General features: G+C 44.3%; 1 protein-coding gene across 3 annotated transcripts in view; it reads left to right on the top strand.

Annotated features, from left to right (window-relative positions):
• The window catches only part of AFF1 (ALF transcription elongation factor 1), a 107,614-nt gene extending 91,077 nt beyond the window's left edge, over positions 1-16,537 (top strand). For 2 of the 3 annotated variants that reach the window (XM_067297413.1, XM_067297412.1), the window contains exons 16-21: positions 2,779-2,915; positions 4,036-4,107; positions 4,699-4,792; positions 4,893-4,936; positions 6,396-6,625; positions 9,648-16,537. In XM_067297413.1, the coding sequence (XP_067153514.1) occupies positions 2,779-2,915; positions 4,036-4,107; positions 4,699-4,792; positions 4,893-4,936; positions 6,396-6,625; positions 9,648-9,769 (699 nt within the window). In that variant the 3' untranslated portion in view covers positions 9,770-16,537. The remainder of the gene's footprint in view (positions 1-2,778; positions 2,916-4,035; positions 4,108-4,698; positions 4,793-4,892; positions 4,937-6,395; positions 6,626-9,647) is intronic. The other variant, XM_067297414.1, reaches the window with a different exon arrangement.
• The last annotated feature ends 2,184 nt before the right edge of the window (positions 16,538-18,721 follow it).

Genomic DNA, 18,721 nt, shown 5'->3' with positions numbered 1-18,721 from the left:
GGCTTTCTCAGATGTGCGCAGTTTAATAGCATGCATAATTAAGTACATTTTTTGCTAACTGTGCCTCAGTCAGGTAATCTACAGTTGCCAGTTGACATTTACCTGAAAAAATAAAGTGAGAGGTTTTACTTTTTTGTCGCTTTCAGCCTTTCGTGCCAAAATATAGCATAGGTATCTACAGAGCGAGTTCCTTTCATCTCTGGAAATAATTTTTAAACTCTTTTACACTGTAAGTGACAATTGCCTTGTTTTCCTGCTAATTCTTCCCACTGAAAAAAACAATGCCAAGCCTTTAAAGGCTGTCCAGCTGTTGACTGTTAAGATCTAGTGGTAATCTACAGTCTAAATCTCCAGGGAACTAATAATGTAATCCTGTCACTGAGAGGATTCAATCCAGGAGCTGTAAAATGTTTGCTGCAGCTTTCCAGCTGCAAATTCAGTGGGAACAGAACAGGAAGGCAAGACAAGAGTTTCCCAGATGAGAACACCCAGGTTTGCCTTTGGAAATCTCATTTTGTGAAAGCCGAGAGCAGGCAGATCAGAAAAATACTGCAGAATGAAAAGCATTTGTCTGTGTGCACAGAGCTGTCGGGGAGATGGCTTTAGCAGAGAGAAAGTGTGGAGAGTCTGAAGGAGCAGAGTTTACTGATATCTGAGGAGTGGGAAGGTAGGCACAGCTATAGGCTTTCTGCTGGGTTTTAGGATACACTTTCTATGAGAATTTTTTGTTCTAGTGAGGAAGAAATGTTTGATCATCTCTGTCATTCCTCTGAGGATGTAGAGATTTGGGGTCTGGATAAGCTGGGCTTGTTACTGTGGTTGCTCACAGACAACAGCCTGAGCTTGGACTAGGTCTTAGAGTGGAAGGATCAACCCTGAGACGGATGGCCGTGTAAGGCCAGTGACTTAAGTGGGAGGATAAGAAGACACCATTGCATTAGTCCAGCCACTGCACAAGAGGACAGGAAGCAGGAAGAAACTATGATATTTATTTCAGCTCTACCGCACTGTTCTAGACATGCAGAGTGACTGTAAAGCTAATACGTTTACTGATCAGTATACTCTGCCAGATCTGTACTTCTCCAATAATCAAACAGCTGACACTGTTAGGAACGTTTGCCATAAAATATTGATTTTTTAAAAAATAGAAGATTGAAGTTTCTTCTCTTCACATCATTGAAAATATCATATGTTAGTTTCCTCTTAGGTTCTCTTGCTGACAGTTGCTTGTATGAATTTAGTTGGCACTGCACAGAAATTTGTGGGGACAACTGGGGAGTGAAGTTCAGTGAGATAAATTTGCAGTCAAGGCATATAAGTAAATCAGAAGAAAACTAGTTTTATGTGTGTAAGAATCATTTCAAGGTTCAGTACTCACAGTTGCAGAAGGAGTTTTGGCTGCAAAACCCTCATGTTTGTAAGGTATCTTCATGTTCCTGCAAAAATATATAGCTAGTCAGATGATAATGTTAGTATGTGCTGATACCACATCCAGCTCCCGTTGGAGGTCAGCAATACCATTTGACTGTGCTGTCATCTGTTTGCATATGAAGTCGTGGGACGTGCGTGTGCAGATTGTGGAGGTGGTAATCTGTGAGGGTCTCTGTTTAAACAGCAGGTAAATCTTGTTCAAGCTTTCTAAGTTCTGTAAGAGTAAACATCCTTGCACACTGAAGAAATGCACCAAAGTACTTCCTTTGAAACTTCGTTGTTTAAGCACTGTATTTTTTAAGTAAAGGTAAATGCAGGAGTTTTTTCTCACAGCAGGACAGATTTCAAACCAAATGAAAGCTATTGTGAGTCTCTTCCAAATACTTAATTTGAATATAAAACAAGATCTCAAGTTTCGAAAGAAGATTCCTCTAGGAAGAAGACTCCTGTAGCAGCCTTAAAGAGAGTGGGCAGGGAGGTAAAACAGAGAGATCTTCCCTCTCCTTATTTTATATTTCAAGGGAGGGTGTGAAGAGCCCTGGGATCACAGTGAATATTGCAGTGGGAAGCCCCCATCTGCCTGCCACGAGGCAGGCCTCCAAGACCAGGCAGTAATATCCAAAGAATGTGAGGATACTAAATTATCAGAAGAAAAGAATTACTCCAGAAGAGACCCAGATAGCCAGAGCACATAAAGCTGATGTGGGACCTCATTTAGCAGCTCTGCATGACCTGTTTGTAAATCTGGCATCACCTGCACTTTTACAGAAGTGCTGGGTTGCATTTGGACCCTTGTGTTTTTTTCCAACTATTTGGACAGGTGTACTCAGAGGAGTCACTTTAGGACTCTTAAAGCACATGCTGTTTAGCACAGAGGGATGTCTAGTTGCCACCATAACACCTATAATGTTAGCATGGTTGAAAACAGGGCTTTTCTTGTCCAGGACCCAGACTGAGAGCTGGAGGAAGGGGAGTTAGCACTTTTTACTGCAGGGTACATTTTGGAGAGGTTGAGAAGTCGGTCTGCTCTACAAATGTAGCTTGGTGAGGACAGAAAGTATCGTAGCGGAATGGTCCTGTCTGTCGTATTTCCTAAAGAGAAGCCTACAGGCTGAGACCTTGAAGGGTGGCAACAAGAGAGGACAGATGCCTTTCGCCGTTAAGCAGTCAGGGACACTTTCCCTGTGACAAGAGTTGCTGAGAACCCTTTAAATACCATTTGGAGGCCTTACTTGCATCTTTTTCTTTCTACAAATTCTGCCTCTCTAGGGAGAGAAAAGGAGTTCAAGTACCCTGAGAGAAATAGCTTTTCACATAGTCTAAAAATGAGAGTTTTCTTCCCAACAGACCGACAAGACTGGAAAGGCCTTTCAGTACTTGGATGCTGCTCTTTCCTTCATTGAATATGGGATTGCCGTGGAATCGGATGCACCAGCACCAAAATCAGCTTACAGCATATTCGCTGACACCATAGATCTCATCAAGTAAGTGGTTGCAGAAGCCTGCTGGTCGCATGGCACGTTTGGAGGGGAAGGGCTGGTTGTGGTGTTTAGTTGTGACGGTGGCAGCTGCGGATTCTTATCATGGAGCAGAGTTCTGGTTGCCGTGCAAACACACAGGACAGACAGACCATCCAAAGACACCAGAACCAAATCTTTTGAAGTGTTTCAGCATTGCTTATCACAAGAATTAGGTACCATGCGCTGCTCAGGATTTGAGCCTTACAGCTGAGGTACACCAGTGAATACTGGACAAGACATTCACAGGCACGAAGGAGCCTTGGCTTTATTTGGTTTCGAAGTTGCAATTGCATGTGAATCAACAGTGTTTCAGTTAAAAAAACAAAACAACAATGTAGTGTATGGAACAGTGTACCTTTAAAGGTCTTGCAGTTTGATTGAAGGCAGATGATATTGGTTTCTTCTATGTATGTCTCCACCAGTACATTTTACTGGAGTTTTTATAGCAGGCTTCCCCATTGTGTTTCACAGCTATAGTAGATATCACTGTGATAGTCATGACATACACAGGTAATGCAGCCCAAGGAACCATATACTGGAGAGAAAAGAAACAGGTGTCTTTTTATCTATATCGAACTTTGGGATTATGTGAGTATTTACAAGGGCTGACTCAACTTTTTGCCTTAGAGCTGGCTGAAACAGCTGTGAGTTGCCTTTCATGGTGGACTTCAGCCTTTTTTTTTTTTTTTTTTTTTAATTGCATTAAGTTTGTTTTCTGGTTTTGATGGACTGTATTTCCAAAAGACTTTTGCTTCTTTGTTTTCAAAAATAAATTTTGCTTGCTTGTTTTTTTCCAAAAGTTTTTTTGCCAAAAGATTTCCACCAAGATGTCTGTCTTGGCCAGAAGCGCTTGAATTAATAGTTTACCTGTAGTAAGGTGGATACCTCTTCTGGGCCCCAGATCTGTAGCTGGCCCTTGGGGGGGGCATCTATTTGTAGGGATGTTGCCTGTTAATTAGTGTGTTAGGAGAGTGAATGGCATAAGGGGTCACCCCTTATGGACCGGTGGCATGCACTACATTATAAATTGTGTGACTTCAGAGCCCTGGTAGCTGACAAGATTCTGTTAATTTTGTTTCCTTAGATTCATAATGACATTAAAATCCTTTATGGACTCCTCAGCATCTTCACATGAAAAAATCTTTGCTGTGTTATGGTACGTAACTGCTTTTCTGTGCCTTCATATTCTGGTTTTGGACTTGCTGGAGTGAAAGACCTTCAGGGGTGAAGGAATGAGTTAAATGGGAAGCAAAATTTTGCAAGGAAACAAAATGATAGAAAAACCAGAGCGAACTGAAACATCTCTAAGCTGAGCTGGAATATCACAAGGGACCACACGTGGAAGGTGAAGGCTCTAAAATTTGATCTGCTGGTAACTTGAGAATGCATAAGGGCTTTCACCTAAGGTGAAAGAATGAAATTTGGCTGTCCACATTTGAGCTGTGTAACAGAAGCTGCAATTGAACATAGCTGAGGCACTTCTGGATGGGGGCACACTGGGCCCATGGCACCTATAAGAGGCTGGGCACCTGTTTCTGTAAAATAGCAGATGTGACCCTTCCACTGTTTTTTCCTCTCATGTGATTTTTTTTCACAGTCTTTATGATGAGCAGAAGGAGGAGAGATTGAGCTTTCTTGAATTTGAAATAAAGTTGATATGTGTCTGCCCCTGTTCTGCAAGGTTAATTACTGCCAAGCGGGCAGCAGGCAGATGTGAGCGCTGACTCTCTGGTGTTTCTGTTCACAGCATGCGCTGCCAGTCCATTCTGCACATGGCAATGTTTCGTTACAAAAAAGACACTGCAATAAAGTATTCCAGGATCCTCAATGACCACTTCAAGGTAGAACATGTATATTATTAGGCTACCAGCTTAACAGATGGGGATAGCTACTGATGTTGGTTGTCAAACCCAAATCTAACAATTCTGTTCTTTGCTGCAGAGTTCTTCCAGAGTAACACAAGCACCTTCTCCATGTGTTGCAAGGTAAGATTAAAAAATAGGTATGTTGTAGTATGTCAATAAAGCTGTGAGCAAAAGTAGTAGCCGGAGTATTTGAGTTGCAAGCTGTATTTGAGTGACTCACAGCTCCCTCTCTATCTCACAGACAGAAATCGTATTGTCAGGGGCATGAATATATTTCAGCTATCGCTTTGCTGTCATCTCAGTTTGAAAGAGTTGTTTTTGGTACAAGATGCAAAGATTTACTGCATATCATACTGAACTGTTCTCCACCAAAGAAGCAGGCTCAGAGGAACAGGGAAGGTCTTGTCAATGTGCTTCTCTGACAGCGCCTATAGTTTTCATCCTTGTTCTGTTAGATGTCTCAGATCCATGGAGACCTAATGGAATTCTGTCCCCATAGGACTTGTAAGTGCATCCCCATCTCCCTGGCCGCTGTCCTGTGTGAATATGCCTTTACTCTGTGGTAGCATAACTTTAAAGTGATACTTCAATATTTTCTCATTAGCTTATCCACTGTTTTTTTTTAAAAAGTCACTTTCTAATTTAATTTTTGAAAATTTTGTCATTTTTTGTGTGTCAGCAGCAGTGTTGCTGTATATGTGACAGCAAAAGTGAAAGGAACAATGGCACATAAGAGTGTTTGGCCTGATGCTTAAAAGACTGGGCCTGCATTTCATGCAATACTTGCATGTGCTAATTGGAAATATCTTGAGGTGGCCAAGTGCATTTTTGTGACAATGTGTAAGAATTTATTTTCTGTGTATTGTGATAATTGCATTTGGCAGACAGATACCTAGCTTCACATCTGTCCCTTTTTAACTTAATTGTTAAAAGATGCTTATTTGGACTTTAATATTGCTGTTGAAATTCCAGTTGTTTTTCTGCCACTTTGCACAGTATAGTTTAGCAGTATCTAAATTGTCTCCCAGTGCGGTGGTGGAGCCCTCTTATTTGAGTAACTTAGAATTAGGAAAGTGATGTAAGGAAGCCAGCTTGCGTCCAGAGGATGGGTGAGCTGACCACAGGTAGCTTTCCCAGTTCTGTGAATAAATATGCCTAAGCTGACCCAACTGCTTTGACTATCTCTCAGAAATCTCACGACACCATATCTGGGCAACTTAAGCATGCCTAAAATGGAATTTGTTAGGCAAACTATATAGGGAATGTGGGTAAGACTTCCACAAGTAGTTACAGACTTTGTAAGCTGGATGGGTGGCATTTTCTGAGGTCTAGTCCCTCTTTTTTTTTTTTTTTTTTGTCATAAGAGGAGTCCTTAGAGTTGCACATCACTTCAAAAATTGTGGCCTTGCACTCCGAGGACAACGGTGTGTTATGTAGCTGAACGCATCTCAGTTTTCAATACTCCACTTCATAGTGCAGGTCTGGATGACACCAGATACCTCCTGGCAGGAGATTGACCTGTGGCAAGATATTTAACTTCAAAGTTAAGTGTTCATGATGGTGTTTCTCTCTCCCGCAGAAGCACAGGCACGCCTTCTCCTCTTTCTCCAATGCCCTCTCCTGCCAGTTCTGTGAGTTCTCAGCCAGGATCAAATGCTAGCAACTGTGGTGGCAACAGCATTGGCTCTTCAGTCAGCGTCCCCTTTAATATCCCAAGCATCACCTCTTCCTATGTCAACATCACTTCCTATATCCTCTATGCGTATGATATTTGGGAACAGGCTGATGCCCTGGCCAGGAAGAATAAGGGTAAGGTTTTTCCCGTTGGCTTCTCTGTCTTAATGTATTGTGCTTGCATGTATGTACTTGCTTAAATCCTAATACTCAGGTAAGCAAACACCAGATGTAAAGATCGAAGTCTTGAATAGTTGAAGTAACCAAGACATCTGGGGCATATTGGCAGGTTATTGGTGGAGATATTTTATGGCGGTACTTCAGTGAGTGTTCCAGTTAAAAGGTTGTCTTGGCCTGCTCAGACATCTAAGAGCTAAGGGACAAGGGTATCAAGTGGTGGAAAGCACCCAGCTCATTTCAGGGTAACATGAGAAGTATAAGGGGTTTTTTTAATGTTCGTTTTTTCCTTTTGGGGGGCCTTGTGTTTCTGAGTTGGTTCCCTTTCTTTACAAAAGCTTTGTGGTCTGTGGCCTTGGGTTTCATTTTATCTGTCAGAGTTTTTGTGTTGAAAGCTGTGAAGCTGGCTTTTCTCCTTAGGAGAGTAAGCGAGCAACACTTGACTTGGAGTCCCTGCTGGGCCCGTGACAAGCATTTGCCAGTAACATTTCCTATAATTGCTGCTATTTCTTTTCTTTTATGGTTTTGTTGTTAAAAATGTTGTTTTGTTATCATGTGGTACATACAATGGTGAATAAGCAAAAGCCCTCAGAATGGGTGCAGTTCAGACTGTAATGTGCCATCCCACATGAAGTTATAGTGTCATTTTTCTAAAAGGTGAGGTTTTTTGAGCTACTGAAGGTGAAGGGATGTATTTCCATGACAAACTTGAAAAAGAAAATGTATGATATGCCTGCCTAAATTCTTGGAAGGCTGTAAAAACATGCATGCTAATCGGGCAGCTTGGGCTGAAACCCAAAAAGGTTTTGCGAGTCACCTTTGAATAAAGTAACTGTTGGCTGTCCTCTGAGCAAAATTGTGCTCACAGCAGCAATTCAAGCGTAATATTGTGGACTATATCCTCAAAAGGCTGATTAAAGACTGACAAATATAAGGAGCAGCATATGTTGCTGATAAGCCAGAAAGTGAATGAGTCACCAAGGAAAACCCGTGGGAGGGCAGTCTGAGAACAATCTTGCATCAATCAAGACTAAACTCAAAACCTGTTCTATGTTGTTATTTTAATGTGGGTGAATGATTACTAGGGTAGTACGTATTCCCGAAGGAGTATATCTGTGCAGGAAAACAGCAAATACCCGTAGAGGTTTAGCAGTTGTTTTGACTGTTTGGGTTGGTGTAGGAGTTTCAGATTTGGAAGTTTAAGATACTCAGTGTAACGTACAGATGCCAAAAGATAGGGGGAGTGAATACATAAAACTAAAAGGCCACATCCTTGACGCTTTTATGCTATTCATAGCATATAAGAAGAACAGAAAAGCAACAGTGGCTTTCAGCCATCAGGTTCCCTTAAACAGGGAAGTCTCAAGTTAGCGGAAAACAGTTAGTTTTAATTGGTTTCTGAGTCACTTCTGCGGAGTTAAAATGCTTTCTTCTGGGTCCACAAGTAGATGGTTCCAGGACAGGACCCAGCTCAACATGGTAATTCAGAATAGTGCTGTGGATTGTGACGCTCTAACAGGTTGTCTTCTGGCCTCAAGTCTTCCTCAGAGAGGACAAGCTGAGGTTGCAAACGTGAATGTGGAGTCACTCTAAATCCAAACTCTGCCGTGTTCACGGATAAAATTATCTTCTGACTGCCCCGGCTTGTGGTTTTGAACCCTCTCTCTCTGCTTACAGCTCCTGCAAAGATCCTCTGTTCCTGGTGGACAGACTGGATACCCATTTTGTAAACAAAAGCAGGAAAATCGGGGGCAAGTGGAAAGCTTGAGAGTGAAAATGTTACACCCCCTGCTTCTGAAGAGGTCTTTGCACAGACAAGAAGAAATTCTCACCTGGGCTTATGCCCAAGGTTGGAGAAACTGAGGGGTTGGGACAGGCCCATGTAACTGGAAGGTGGGCCATGTAGTAACATCTTGGAAAGATGACTGAAAAAGAAAAAGATCTGACAGTTTCATGTAATTTACTCTAACTTGCATGGATTGTTGGCAGTGCAGAGCAGGGTGTGCTTTGCTGTCTCAGCAGGACGTGCAGCAGGCATCTGCCAGCGCTCGGCCCTGCTGCGTTGCCTGCATAGGTGCAGAAGTCCATCACCTCCTGCCAGGCTTCGGCGCTGCACGAAGCATCTGCTTCCCAGGCCAGAAGGGGAACAGTTTGTTGGAAGTGGGCTGCAGGATAGTAACACTGTTGTTAAATTTGCCTGACGTGTCCAGTTGCGAGCAACTGAAATCAAAGACTTGCAACTTGGCCATACCTTGTCTGAGCTGTACGAGGTATCTGCCTCGTGTGAGGTGAACTCTTTTCCAAAGTTTTCACATCTAGTGGGTCGAGGTTTCTTTGCATGAGATTGAGGAGGGAGTATGCTGTTTTGCCCACGTAAAACAACATTTTTAAACCTGTTCTGCTGAGAAGCTGTGATGGCTCCAAGGCCTGGGGATGAAGGATGGGGACGAGCGTGATGACAGCTATGTGTGCTTCCAGGCATCGCTCAGAAAAGCACTCAAATCTGGCTTATTTAAAATCTGTGGAAAAAATGTCTGATCATGCACACATAATTGAGGGGTGTCAGCCGGCAGCTGCGCTGGAGTAGGCAGTGTGCCCGGGCTTGCAGGCTTCCCTCCTTCCCTCACCCCTACGACTTGGGTAGGTCTGAGTCGAGCCCTGTAGGAAGCATGTGGGTGGGAGACCTGGATATGAACACCCAAATTTTCGAACACTTATTGTGAAATCTTAACTTTTTTTTTTAATGCAAGGAGGTTCAATTTGCGTGGGCACGAGGCGGTTTTCCTCGTGCACGCTGTGTCTTGCAGGTTTGTTACACTTCTCGGCCTTCTAGTATTGATGCTCTTTCACATTAACGTGTTTGATCAGACTTCCTCACTGAAAGTATGTTGCTGTTGTTTCTCTCTATTGCACTTCTGTCTTTCGGATGTGCCTGTTGTGTGAAAACCAACCGTTTTCTTTCTCCCTCCCCTTTTTCTAGAGTTTTTTGCTGAACTCAGCACAGCGGTGTGCACTCTGGCACTGAACAGTAGCATGACTGAACTGGTACACTACACTAGACAGGGTTTACAGTGGCTGAGACTGGAAACAAATACGCCTTAACTGGTGCTCAAGGTGGTGAAATACCTTGAACTCTTTTGCACTTTGGAAGCCTCAGAAACAGTCTGGCTTGTTGAATCATTGGATACAAAGCACCTGCAAGGGAAGATAAATCAAGATGGAAGGGATCTGGTTACACTGGAAAAATTTTGAACTGAGCTTTTAGGGTAGCACTTTGCTGCCTTGAAAAAGAAGAGATGGAGGAAGGCCTCAGAGTTGATGATGCCTTCCTTTAAAACGACGAAGTGCAATGAATTGTCTGAGTGGCTCAATGTATTGATGGTCTATAAACATTTCTATTACAAATAACCAGCAGGACAATAATCACACATGAAGAAGTGCCGACAAGAAGGAAATCTGCCTCCAGAAGTTATTATGCAACATCCTGCAGTCTGCAACGGTTGTGTGCCCAGAAGAAATTTCAGAGAAGTGTTTTTGCAAACACAGATGCAAACCATAATGCTGGTTCTTTGTTTCTCAGATGACAGAGCAAGGGGAGGACGAATCCTCATCAGCACCGAACAGCATTACATTAAAATAAAAATGGCAGAGTGGTCTGCCTTGCCTGCTTTCCAACCTCACCCTCTTGCATTTTTCAGCCAGCTGCTCTACTGAGAAGCGAGTGAAACCACTGCCTTCAGTGCTGCAAGTTCACTTCTTAAATCATCGTTGCTTTGATTTTCTTCCTTGCCATGCACTCATGCACACGCGCGCCCTTAACACTAGAACGATTTCACTTATGGTCTTGCTTAGTTTAAGCCTCGTAAGCCAAACACAGTTGCGGTGGAGGAATTATCAGGTGAGGTTAGGGAAAGCTCCGTGTCTCTTCTGTGGTGGAGGAACATCACTCCCACTGAGGGCTGACTCCTCGTCTGATTGCTGTTTGCGGTTTTGATGGGGGGGGGGAATGGCGGGATGGAAGACAGCCATATGGGGTCACTGTGATAGTTTGGACATGATTCTGAGTCTTAGAGCTTAAATTGGGAGGAATTGCTTCTACTTAAGGTGGGACTGAGTTGCTGAATGTGGAACATAAAACAAATTTTGCCTTTGGATGTTTGCCCACAACCATCGCTGGTCTTGGTGAATATCTAAGAGCAGGATTTGGTGCTGAAGTACTACATCGTTCATGTGGGAGATAACTCGTGTGCTCTTTCTCAACTGAGCTACAGGTTGGGCCCAGCAACTTAGGAATCCATCTTCAAGGGAACACAAAAGGGAATCATTAGCTGTTTGCAAGCATTTCTTCCTTGTCAGGGGCTGCATTTTTGAAATGGTGGTTTTGCAGACAGCAATAACAGTGAAGAACGTATCCACAGCATTCTCATGTTCAGTAAGATGGCACCCTTCTTTACCCAAAGATTTCCTGTTGCATTACAACAGCGTTCTGCCATCCTCATACCTAATAGTGTGCCTTAGCTCTCTGGTCCCCTCTTGCACCCCTCACCCCGTTTCTGACAGACCAGTGGGAGTGGTGAAGAGCAGGATGGCATCACAGAATAGTTGTGCTTACAGGAAAGAAAATATTTCCAGTGAATTAGCTCCCTTTTCCACATAATTTCAGGATGGAGGAACATGTGTGCTGCAGTACAGCAGTACCCCCTTTGTAAAATATTTGGTCGCAGTTTTAAGGCTCATGAAAACTGATAGCAGATATCACCAAAAGTTCTGAATTTCTAAAAGTTGCTTCCTCCGGGAAGGCTTCACTGGCAGGAGTGCACCATGTGGGAGAGCCTTGCTGGAGCTGGGGAGCCCCAGCACTTCACGTGGGGTCGGCACCGAGAGCTCTCCTCTTACCTCCTCTGGTGGCAGAGGGCCTTCGGGATCCCAGGTGTGTCTCCTCAGATCTTAAAGGAACTGTCCTTTTACGTTCACTTTACTAAAAGCCTTAGTGCATTTCAGGGATAAGCTATCCTAACCAGTGGAAGGAAAGTCCATATTTCTCCCCCAGTTTTACTTATGAAACTCCACACACGCACCTCCTCTCAGGAGGAACAACTGCTTTGAGTAAATGCATGGGCAGAGGTTCTGTATTAACTGTTTTATTCTCAGGAAGTGTGGGAATGGCAAACAAAATTCAAGTTTCAATGTGCACTTTGGAGCCGCTGTTCTGACTGTAACGAGCTGGATTACAGACCAGCGGATTGATATCTTCTTCTGACTTAAATAAGGCTAGTTTTAGGATTGTCAGCTGAGGAGGAAGGAAGGTAGAAAGCTTTACTGAACTTGAAAATCAGTATGGGAGTCTGCAAGAAATGCAGCAGAGCACTAGGGGTAAGTGTAAGGTGAAATAGGGACCCTCATCATCCAGGTACTTCCATTTTGCACCTGCCCATCTATCTGCCTCCCTGCTGCCGGGTCTGGTTCCTTGCCGTTCAGCCGCTGCTGTCCCATCGGAGCCGCCTCGGCAAGGTGCTCTCACCCTGGGAAGCAGTGCTTGTGGCTGCCTGCTGGCCTGGCAGGAGCACGCGGCTCTCCGGCCGCAGGTCCCCGGGGACCTCTCCTCCCCTGCCTCTTGAGCACTTTGGTACCTGGGCAGCGCTAATGTCCTGCTCTGCTCCTGGGAAAGCTTATTCAAGGGAGCTGGGCGAGCAAGGGCTGCAAGGAGAGACTCGGTTACTGCAGATGCACTGCTGCCATTTGCTTCTTGACGGTTTGGGCGGTGGGGGAAAACGCAGTGCGTGGCCCGTTGCCTTGCAGCGGTGGCTGTGCAAGGCCCGCTCCCGCTCCCAGGGCAGCCGTCAGCAAGCTCCCCTTGGCGGCGGTCAGAAACAAGATCACAGGCAGCCAGCACAGCGTGCGTAGGGGGTTTCGTTTTGGGGATCTCATCTCAAAAGTGAGGAGTGGGCTCTGGAAGCATCTGTGATAAGCTGCAAACCATGAAGCTACGTTCTGTTTTAGTCTGTAGAAGAGACCATGTAAATAATAGCTAATTTTTAAAAAGCCATCATGTTTCAACCTTGAGCCAGGTCAGAGGCCCACGAAGGGTGAGGAAAGATGCCCATAGTTTTCAGTGGGGCCTGGTCAGGCCCCCCAAAAAGAGTGGGGGAAATACCATTTGCCATTAGGAAGCAAACCCAGGAATCAAAGGAAAAACAAAGGTGATGGTTGAGTCCCAGAAGGAAAGAAGGAGGCTATGGTAGCAAAGCAGCATCATTTCCATGCAATATTTATTTAGAAGAAATAATACGTGTGTTTAAATTGTCAAATGTTCTATTTTTAAGATGCCATTTATTTAATAGTTGAAAAGCCCCACCTAGGTGGAGATGTAGATCTCTTCTGTAACTGAAAGTCAAAGTCTGGCTGCAATGTCCTTGTTTTTGTTTTTGTCCTCTCCGCTCCCTCTTGGTTCCCATTATAAATCTGTACATCTTAAATTTATTTTGGGGGGTGCATCTCCCTCTTGTAAATAACCTTTTCTGCCCTGTGTGTGATGGAATTTCCCAAATGATTGATTCATGCATATGGGGTAATAAACAATAAATGAAGTAGCCTATTCGTGAAGCGTTGTTGCAAGAGTCCTCATGTTCTCAGCTTCTTGTAGAGAAATTGTAATTTGCCTCTTCTCTCTGAACGGTCTTAGTGTTTCATTTCTGAATTAGGTTTGAGTATAAATTTCTGTACGAGAAGTCATTGTTTGAATTTTTTCCGTGTTTGTCACTTCTCGGCCTTTCCTTTAGGAACACGAATGGGTGCAAATCTAGAGGCTCAGAGTGGCAGGAGAGTCACAACACACAGACATCTGCCTTGTATCCTAGTGAGAGGGATTCGGGGGTGTGTTGGGGTCTCTTTTTCAAACTGGCAAATAATGTCCGATAGAGACCGGCTTTGGGGGTTTTTTGGAGGAAAAATCTACAGTTTTGTTTCATGCAGTCTGACAAGTTAAATAAGGAAATAAGAATACAAGGCAGAAACTGTGATTCAAGTGTACTGTTATGCATGTGCCATAAAGATGTTGCAAGGCTTAGTTATAGGAGGCGGATCTGCTCATATACAGTTTGTTATTACATTTCTGAAACCTGGGGAGGAGGAGAGTACTGACCGTCTCGGGATTTTTGCCAGCTGGCCCGAGTGCTCCTTTGGGATTTTATTTCCTGTAGTGGCTCTACTTCTCATTGGTCGTGTAAGGTGATCTCTTGGCAATGGCCTTATACTTCTCATTGGGGTATTTTTCTACTTTCTGTTTTGTGTTGAAAAATGTAACTGTTCCTTGGAAGAATGATTTTGCATATCTCTATGCACTATTGTGATATAGTTCATGTGTATAATTCAGGTCCTTTTTGCGACACGCGTTGCACCTAAGACTATTTGCTAATTATGGATGTGGGTTTTTTTTAAATAGTATGTAAATTGTAGAAGATACTGAAACCTGTTTTAATACTCACTAGATATCTTGCTGTTACAGATACTGTATATAGAAATATACACTCTTTTTAGGTCAATGCACTTTTTCACTGCACACTTAAAATCCCAATGGCAATATTGGTATTGAAGTAAGAATAAAAGAAAGAAAACATAGTTTATCAAAAGCGAAATGTGAAACATCCCCAGGTGAGCATCTGGTGTGATTTTAGCTACCAAACAGACTGGAGGAGCCTGCTGGTGCATTTACTCACGCAAGCTGGAACTGGGACTAAAATCATTGCAATTGGTTTTTTTTCAAGCAGCGTGAAACCATGTTGGCCGGAGGCTAGTTAAAAGATTCACGTAGGGTAAGAAAAAGACCGTGTGAAGATCGCTTCTGGTTGCGGCTATATATGCCTAGGGTGTGTGGGTTAAATGCCTGCGAGTTTGGCTTGGTTCTGGTTTTGGTGGGGTGAGAGGGGTAGCTGAAAAGCAGCTGTGCTTCCTGCAGGGAGCCTTTTCTTCGGGGCTCGTTCGCGTGCTCTGGCGCACCGTTTCCTCTCCTCCTGGCTCCCGCTGTAGTCCCCAAAAGGTAGGTTTTCCACACTACGTATCAGACTGCCCTGGGGGCAAAGTGATGGAGGCGGGGAGGGCAAGGAGCCGCGCAGTGCGGAAGGAGACACGGCACGTCGGTAGGGAAAGGGCCCAAAAGCTGTGGAGGGGTGAAGGCGGCATGGGAGGTCTTGGGACTGGCAGCCAGCATCAGGTAAAATATTTTGGGGTGGTTTTCCAATAATGTTTGATTGTTTATTTATTGACCAAACCTAATTTTGAAACCACGTCTAATTTATTTTGAGATTTTTTATACGTTATAGATTAGGTTTCTTTCTCCCTTTGACCTTGCTTACCCTTACATTATTTCCAGCCAAACAGCTGCCTTAAAGGTTGATTGCAGCTTCTCAACCCTATCCTGGTCTCCAAGCGCTAAAATCTCTCTTTGGCAGCCTGTGCTTTCTTTGTAGTAATTGCACTTTTAGGAACCACTGTCACTCCCCGACATCAACAGTATTCCTAGGCCGTCATCAGCATTTCTGAATTGGTTTCCATAAACTCTCTGTGTCCCTGAAACAAGGATGTGTACGTGTTACAACCGCACCATGTTGTCGCTTGTGTTTGGCAATGCGTTTTGCAAAGGTGCACGGTTCCTGGAATTCTTGGTGGCTTTTTCCTCTCCTGCTCAGTATTGCTGAGGGGTTTTTTTGGGTCCAATGTTTCATCGTAACAATACAGCAATGTTGTCCACTTCTGTTAAGCAAAGCTGCAGCCCAACTGGTATCTTTTTTCTGTTCTGATTTAACATTTGCATGTGCATGTCAGTCCACGCGTGATCTGTTGCAGCTGCAAGGCCTTTCTTCAAGTTCCCCAAACCTGTACACCTTTTTGCTTGCTGTAGGAAGCGCGGCAGCTTCTGAACTCTTATTCGTGAGCTGTCCTCGCTGTTCAGAAATGCCCAGAGAGCTAGTTAGCATTTTGTGTAAGGTTTTTGGTTTGTTTTGTTGTTCAGAAAGCCCTGGGAACTGGGGATCAGCGAGACATAATCTGGGAATGAGGGCAGAAGGCAGACGGGCTTCCTGAATGGTGTTTTCTTTGTTAAGCGAATGCTTATTATAGTGCTGTGAGCGCAGGCAAGGGTGATGTTGTCAGGTCTCCAGGCTGCACGTGAATCATGGCATCGCGCTCAAACTGCTGCTCATCTGCTCAGCTGTCGGCCGCGCTGTCCTTGCCTTGCCGGGTCATTGCCGTGTGATTTGTGTTTTCAGTGTTACCATCCAAGGTTGGGTTTTTTCGCCCTTGCTCCTCATCTCTGAGCATAGATAAAACACCGCAATTCTCGGTGAAAACATTCTTTAAAAAGCAATCGTCAAGTTGCCTGAAGGGGGCATATTGATCTTAAATCTGTTAAGTTGTCCCCATCTCTTGTGGAATAACGTGCCAGTTCTCGCTCCCTCAGCAGTTCTTCACCTGTGCTGGGACCCAGCTGTGGCCTGGGTACCGTCGAGTCTTAGAGCTTCGTGGAATACTGAGGACACTCGACATCTCGCAGAACAGAGTCTCCTGTGGGAAAAGATGTGCAACTAAACCAGGGGAGGGGATGGGTATATTTTAAGTACTTCAGCACTGAATCTGCACTCTGAGGCTTCTGTGAATAAGAATTAGCGGCCTTTTGTAGTCCTTTAAAAAGATGAAAATCAGATCTGTGATACAGCTTAAAAAAAAAAAGAAAAGAAAAAAAACTCTCCAAAGAAATTGTGCCACAGATCTTTTGTTTGTTTCTCTTCTGTACTGAGGATGAATTGCTCCGTGTACGTGTGTGTATAGATACATACATACATATATATATATATAAATTAAAAAAGTGAATTTTGACTTGCTTGTCTTCAAATTCTTCAGATGAAAAGGATATTGGTCAAAACTGTAAAGATGAAATGAAAAGTAAGCAGCCGGGGGAGAGGGAATTGTTTTTGTGATCTGAAACTGGTTTTTTTTAACCTCCTCTGTTCCAGTCACGCACAGCCACCCAAGCCCAGCAGCGGGGTGCAGGTCACCTCCGTAGCTGAGGCTTCGTGTGGTCGTGCCATGTGTGATAGCACCAAACATCCTTCTCAGCACAAGGGCTGAACTGGTTGAAGCATTCGATGACACGAACTTGCCACTGGCTTCATTTTATCACCGTCTTTGGAGGGAAGGTGTCAAAACTACATTTTTAATTGCTTTAAACTTGAAGTTTGAAATCCAGGTGTTCATCTTGACACAGTGATATCAGTACTCTTTAAGTACTGCTTTAGCAAATATTGAAGTGTATTTCCAAGTCCAATTTGTTTTGATGAGACTTGGGCGTGTTTTACTGGGCCAAGCAGTCTCGGAAGCCGTGGATGCCTGGTAGGTATGCATTTCCCATTTTTCCTCTCGTAATGACTTCATGCCTAGTGGTCTGATGCTGTCTCTTTTGGTTGATAGCATTAAAAAAAGACAAAAACAGATGTCCATTTTACCGGTTCATTTTGTCTGACAACTTTGACCTTCTTTCAATGAGAGAAATGGTAATTAAGGGTGGTAACTAACCTTCTATTAGAAAACAGTCATCAGTGGGTGTGAATCAACCCCACGGAGGTGCAGAGGAAATACCTTGCGGTATTCACAGAAGCAGACAGATTCCACAGGGGGCTGGAGATAGCAGTGACGCTGGCTCCGAAACTGAGACGCTGTGACGGAGTCTGCTCCTCCAGGATAGCTGTGCCCATTCAAGTGGCCGTGGGCATTACAGAGCAGAGCAAGTAGTGCCCACGTCAGACTGCTTGAGTTCCTCTGAGAGGCTCTGGTGGAGGGAGTGTTGGCCTATATTGGAGCAACGTTAGTGCCAAAATTGAACGGGCTTCTACCCTGAAGGGCTTAGGCTGAAAGCCTAAGTGCACACAGATGTCACAAGCAGGAAAAGCACGTGCGTGGGGCATCTCGCAGGGAAACCTGGAGTCTTGGATCTTCGGTAAAGATGGAGAGTGCCGAATTACCAGCGAGGTTGTCAGAGGTAAAATAAGTTATAGTTAGCTGACCTAGCAGTGGTCCAGCAACTCTAATTTGGTGATGAAGAGCTTGGAAACCAGCTGGGGTGAGGCAGAGCTGAGGGTGACCAGCTGGGAAAAGGGGGAGGGAAAAGGGCATGGCAGTTTTTTGAAGGTAGAAGGAAGACAGGGTACAAAACAGAAATATAGCAACAGCAGCTAGCATGCCCTTTGAGAACTGGAAGAAAGGAAGGCTGCTTGGCTCTGCTCTTTCATTCCTCTCCTTTCTGTCCTGTGCTGACCGTGATTTTGGCTGGGGAGCTGGTGACCACTTGCACAACATACCAGTAAGAAGGGAGCAGAAAGCTGCTTTGTGGAGTAATGTGCAAGGACAATTTATTTGATGGCTAAATGCAATCATATTGGTGGCTGCCTTGTGCTGTTTGTTTCCTCTGGTAGTTGTTTGGTGTGGATCTGACTCAGACTGGCTCAGGATGGTGCACGGAGTTGCAATTACCTCCTCCCATCAGCCCATGCTGGGTTAGGTGTGCTGACTTGCACAGTCCTGCTTTTCTTCTTGGAAAATGTGTGTAGGGGAAGATAATTCATAATTTACGTGTGATTCTTGGCCTGTGCTCAGTCTTACCCGTCAAGCAAATGGAGACACACAAAGTTTTCTTGCTGGCCATGTAACCAGAGCCAAGCCTTACTGCCACTCCCAAGAACGGCTAGAACTGCATAGTTTCCTGCTTAGCACATTCATTTTCGGGACCATTAATTTAATAAGCATCAGAGAAATTCTTCTGTGGGATGCTGCCAGGTAGCAGGGGCACTTAAAAGCAAAGCAGTCAGCCACAGGCGTGCGTGCGTCCTCTTAGTCGTGGCCCAGTGCACGCGTGCTTTATTATTTTAATCGGGACACTGGCTGTGGCACCACTTCACGCGGGTTGTGCGCGGTAATTGAAAGATCAAGTCACCACTTCAGTGGAAAAAATCATCCAAAACTGGGCTAAACTTGTCCACATCATAGCGAATGACAAGGCATGGCATG

The sequence above is a fragment of the Apteryx mantelli genome, chromosome 5, assembly GCF_036417845.1.
Source record: "Apteryx mantelli isolate bAptMan1 chromosome 5, bAptMan1.hap1, whole genome shotgun sequence".
NCBI lineage: Eukaryota > Metazoa > Chordata > Aves > Apterygiformes > Apterygidae > Apteryx > Apteryx mantelli.
This window is presented reverse-complemented; position numbering and strand designations above follow the sequence as displayed.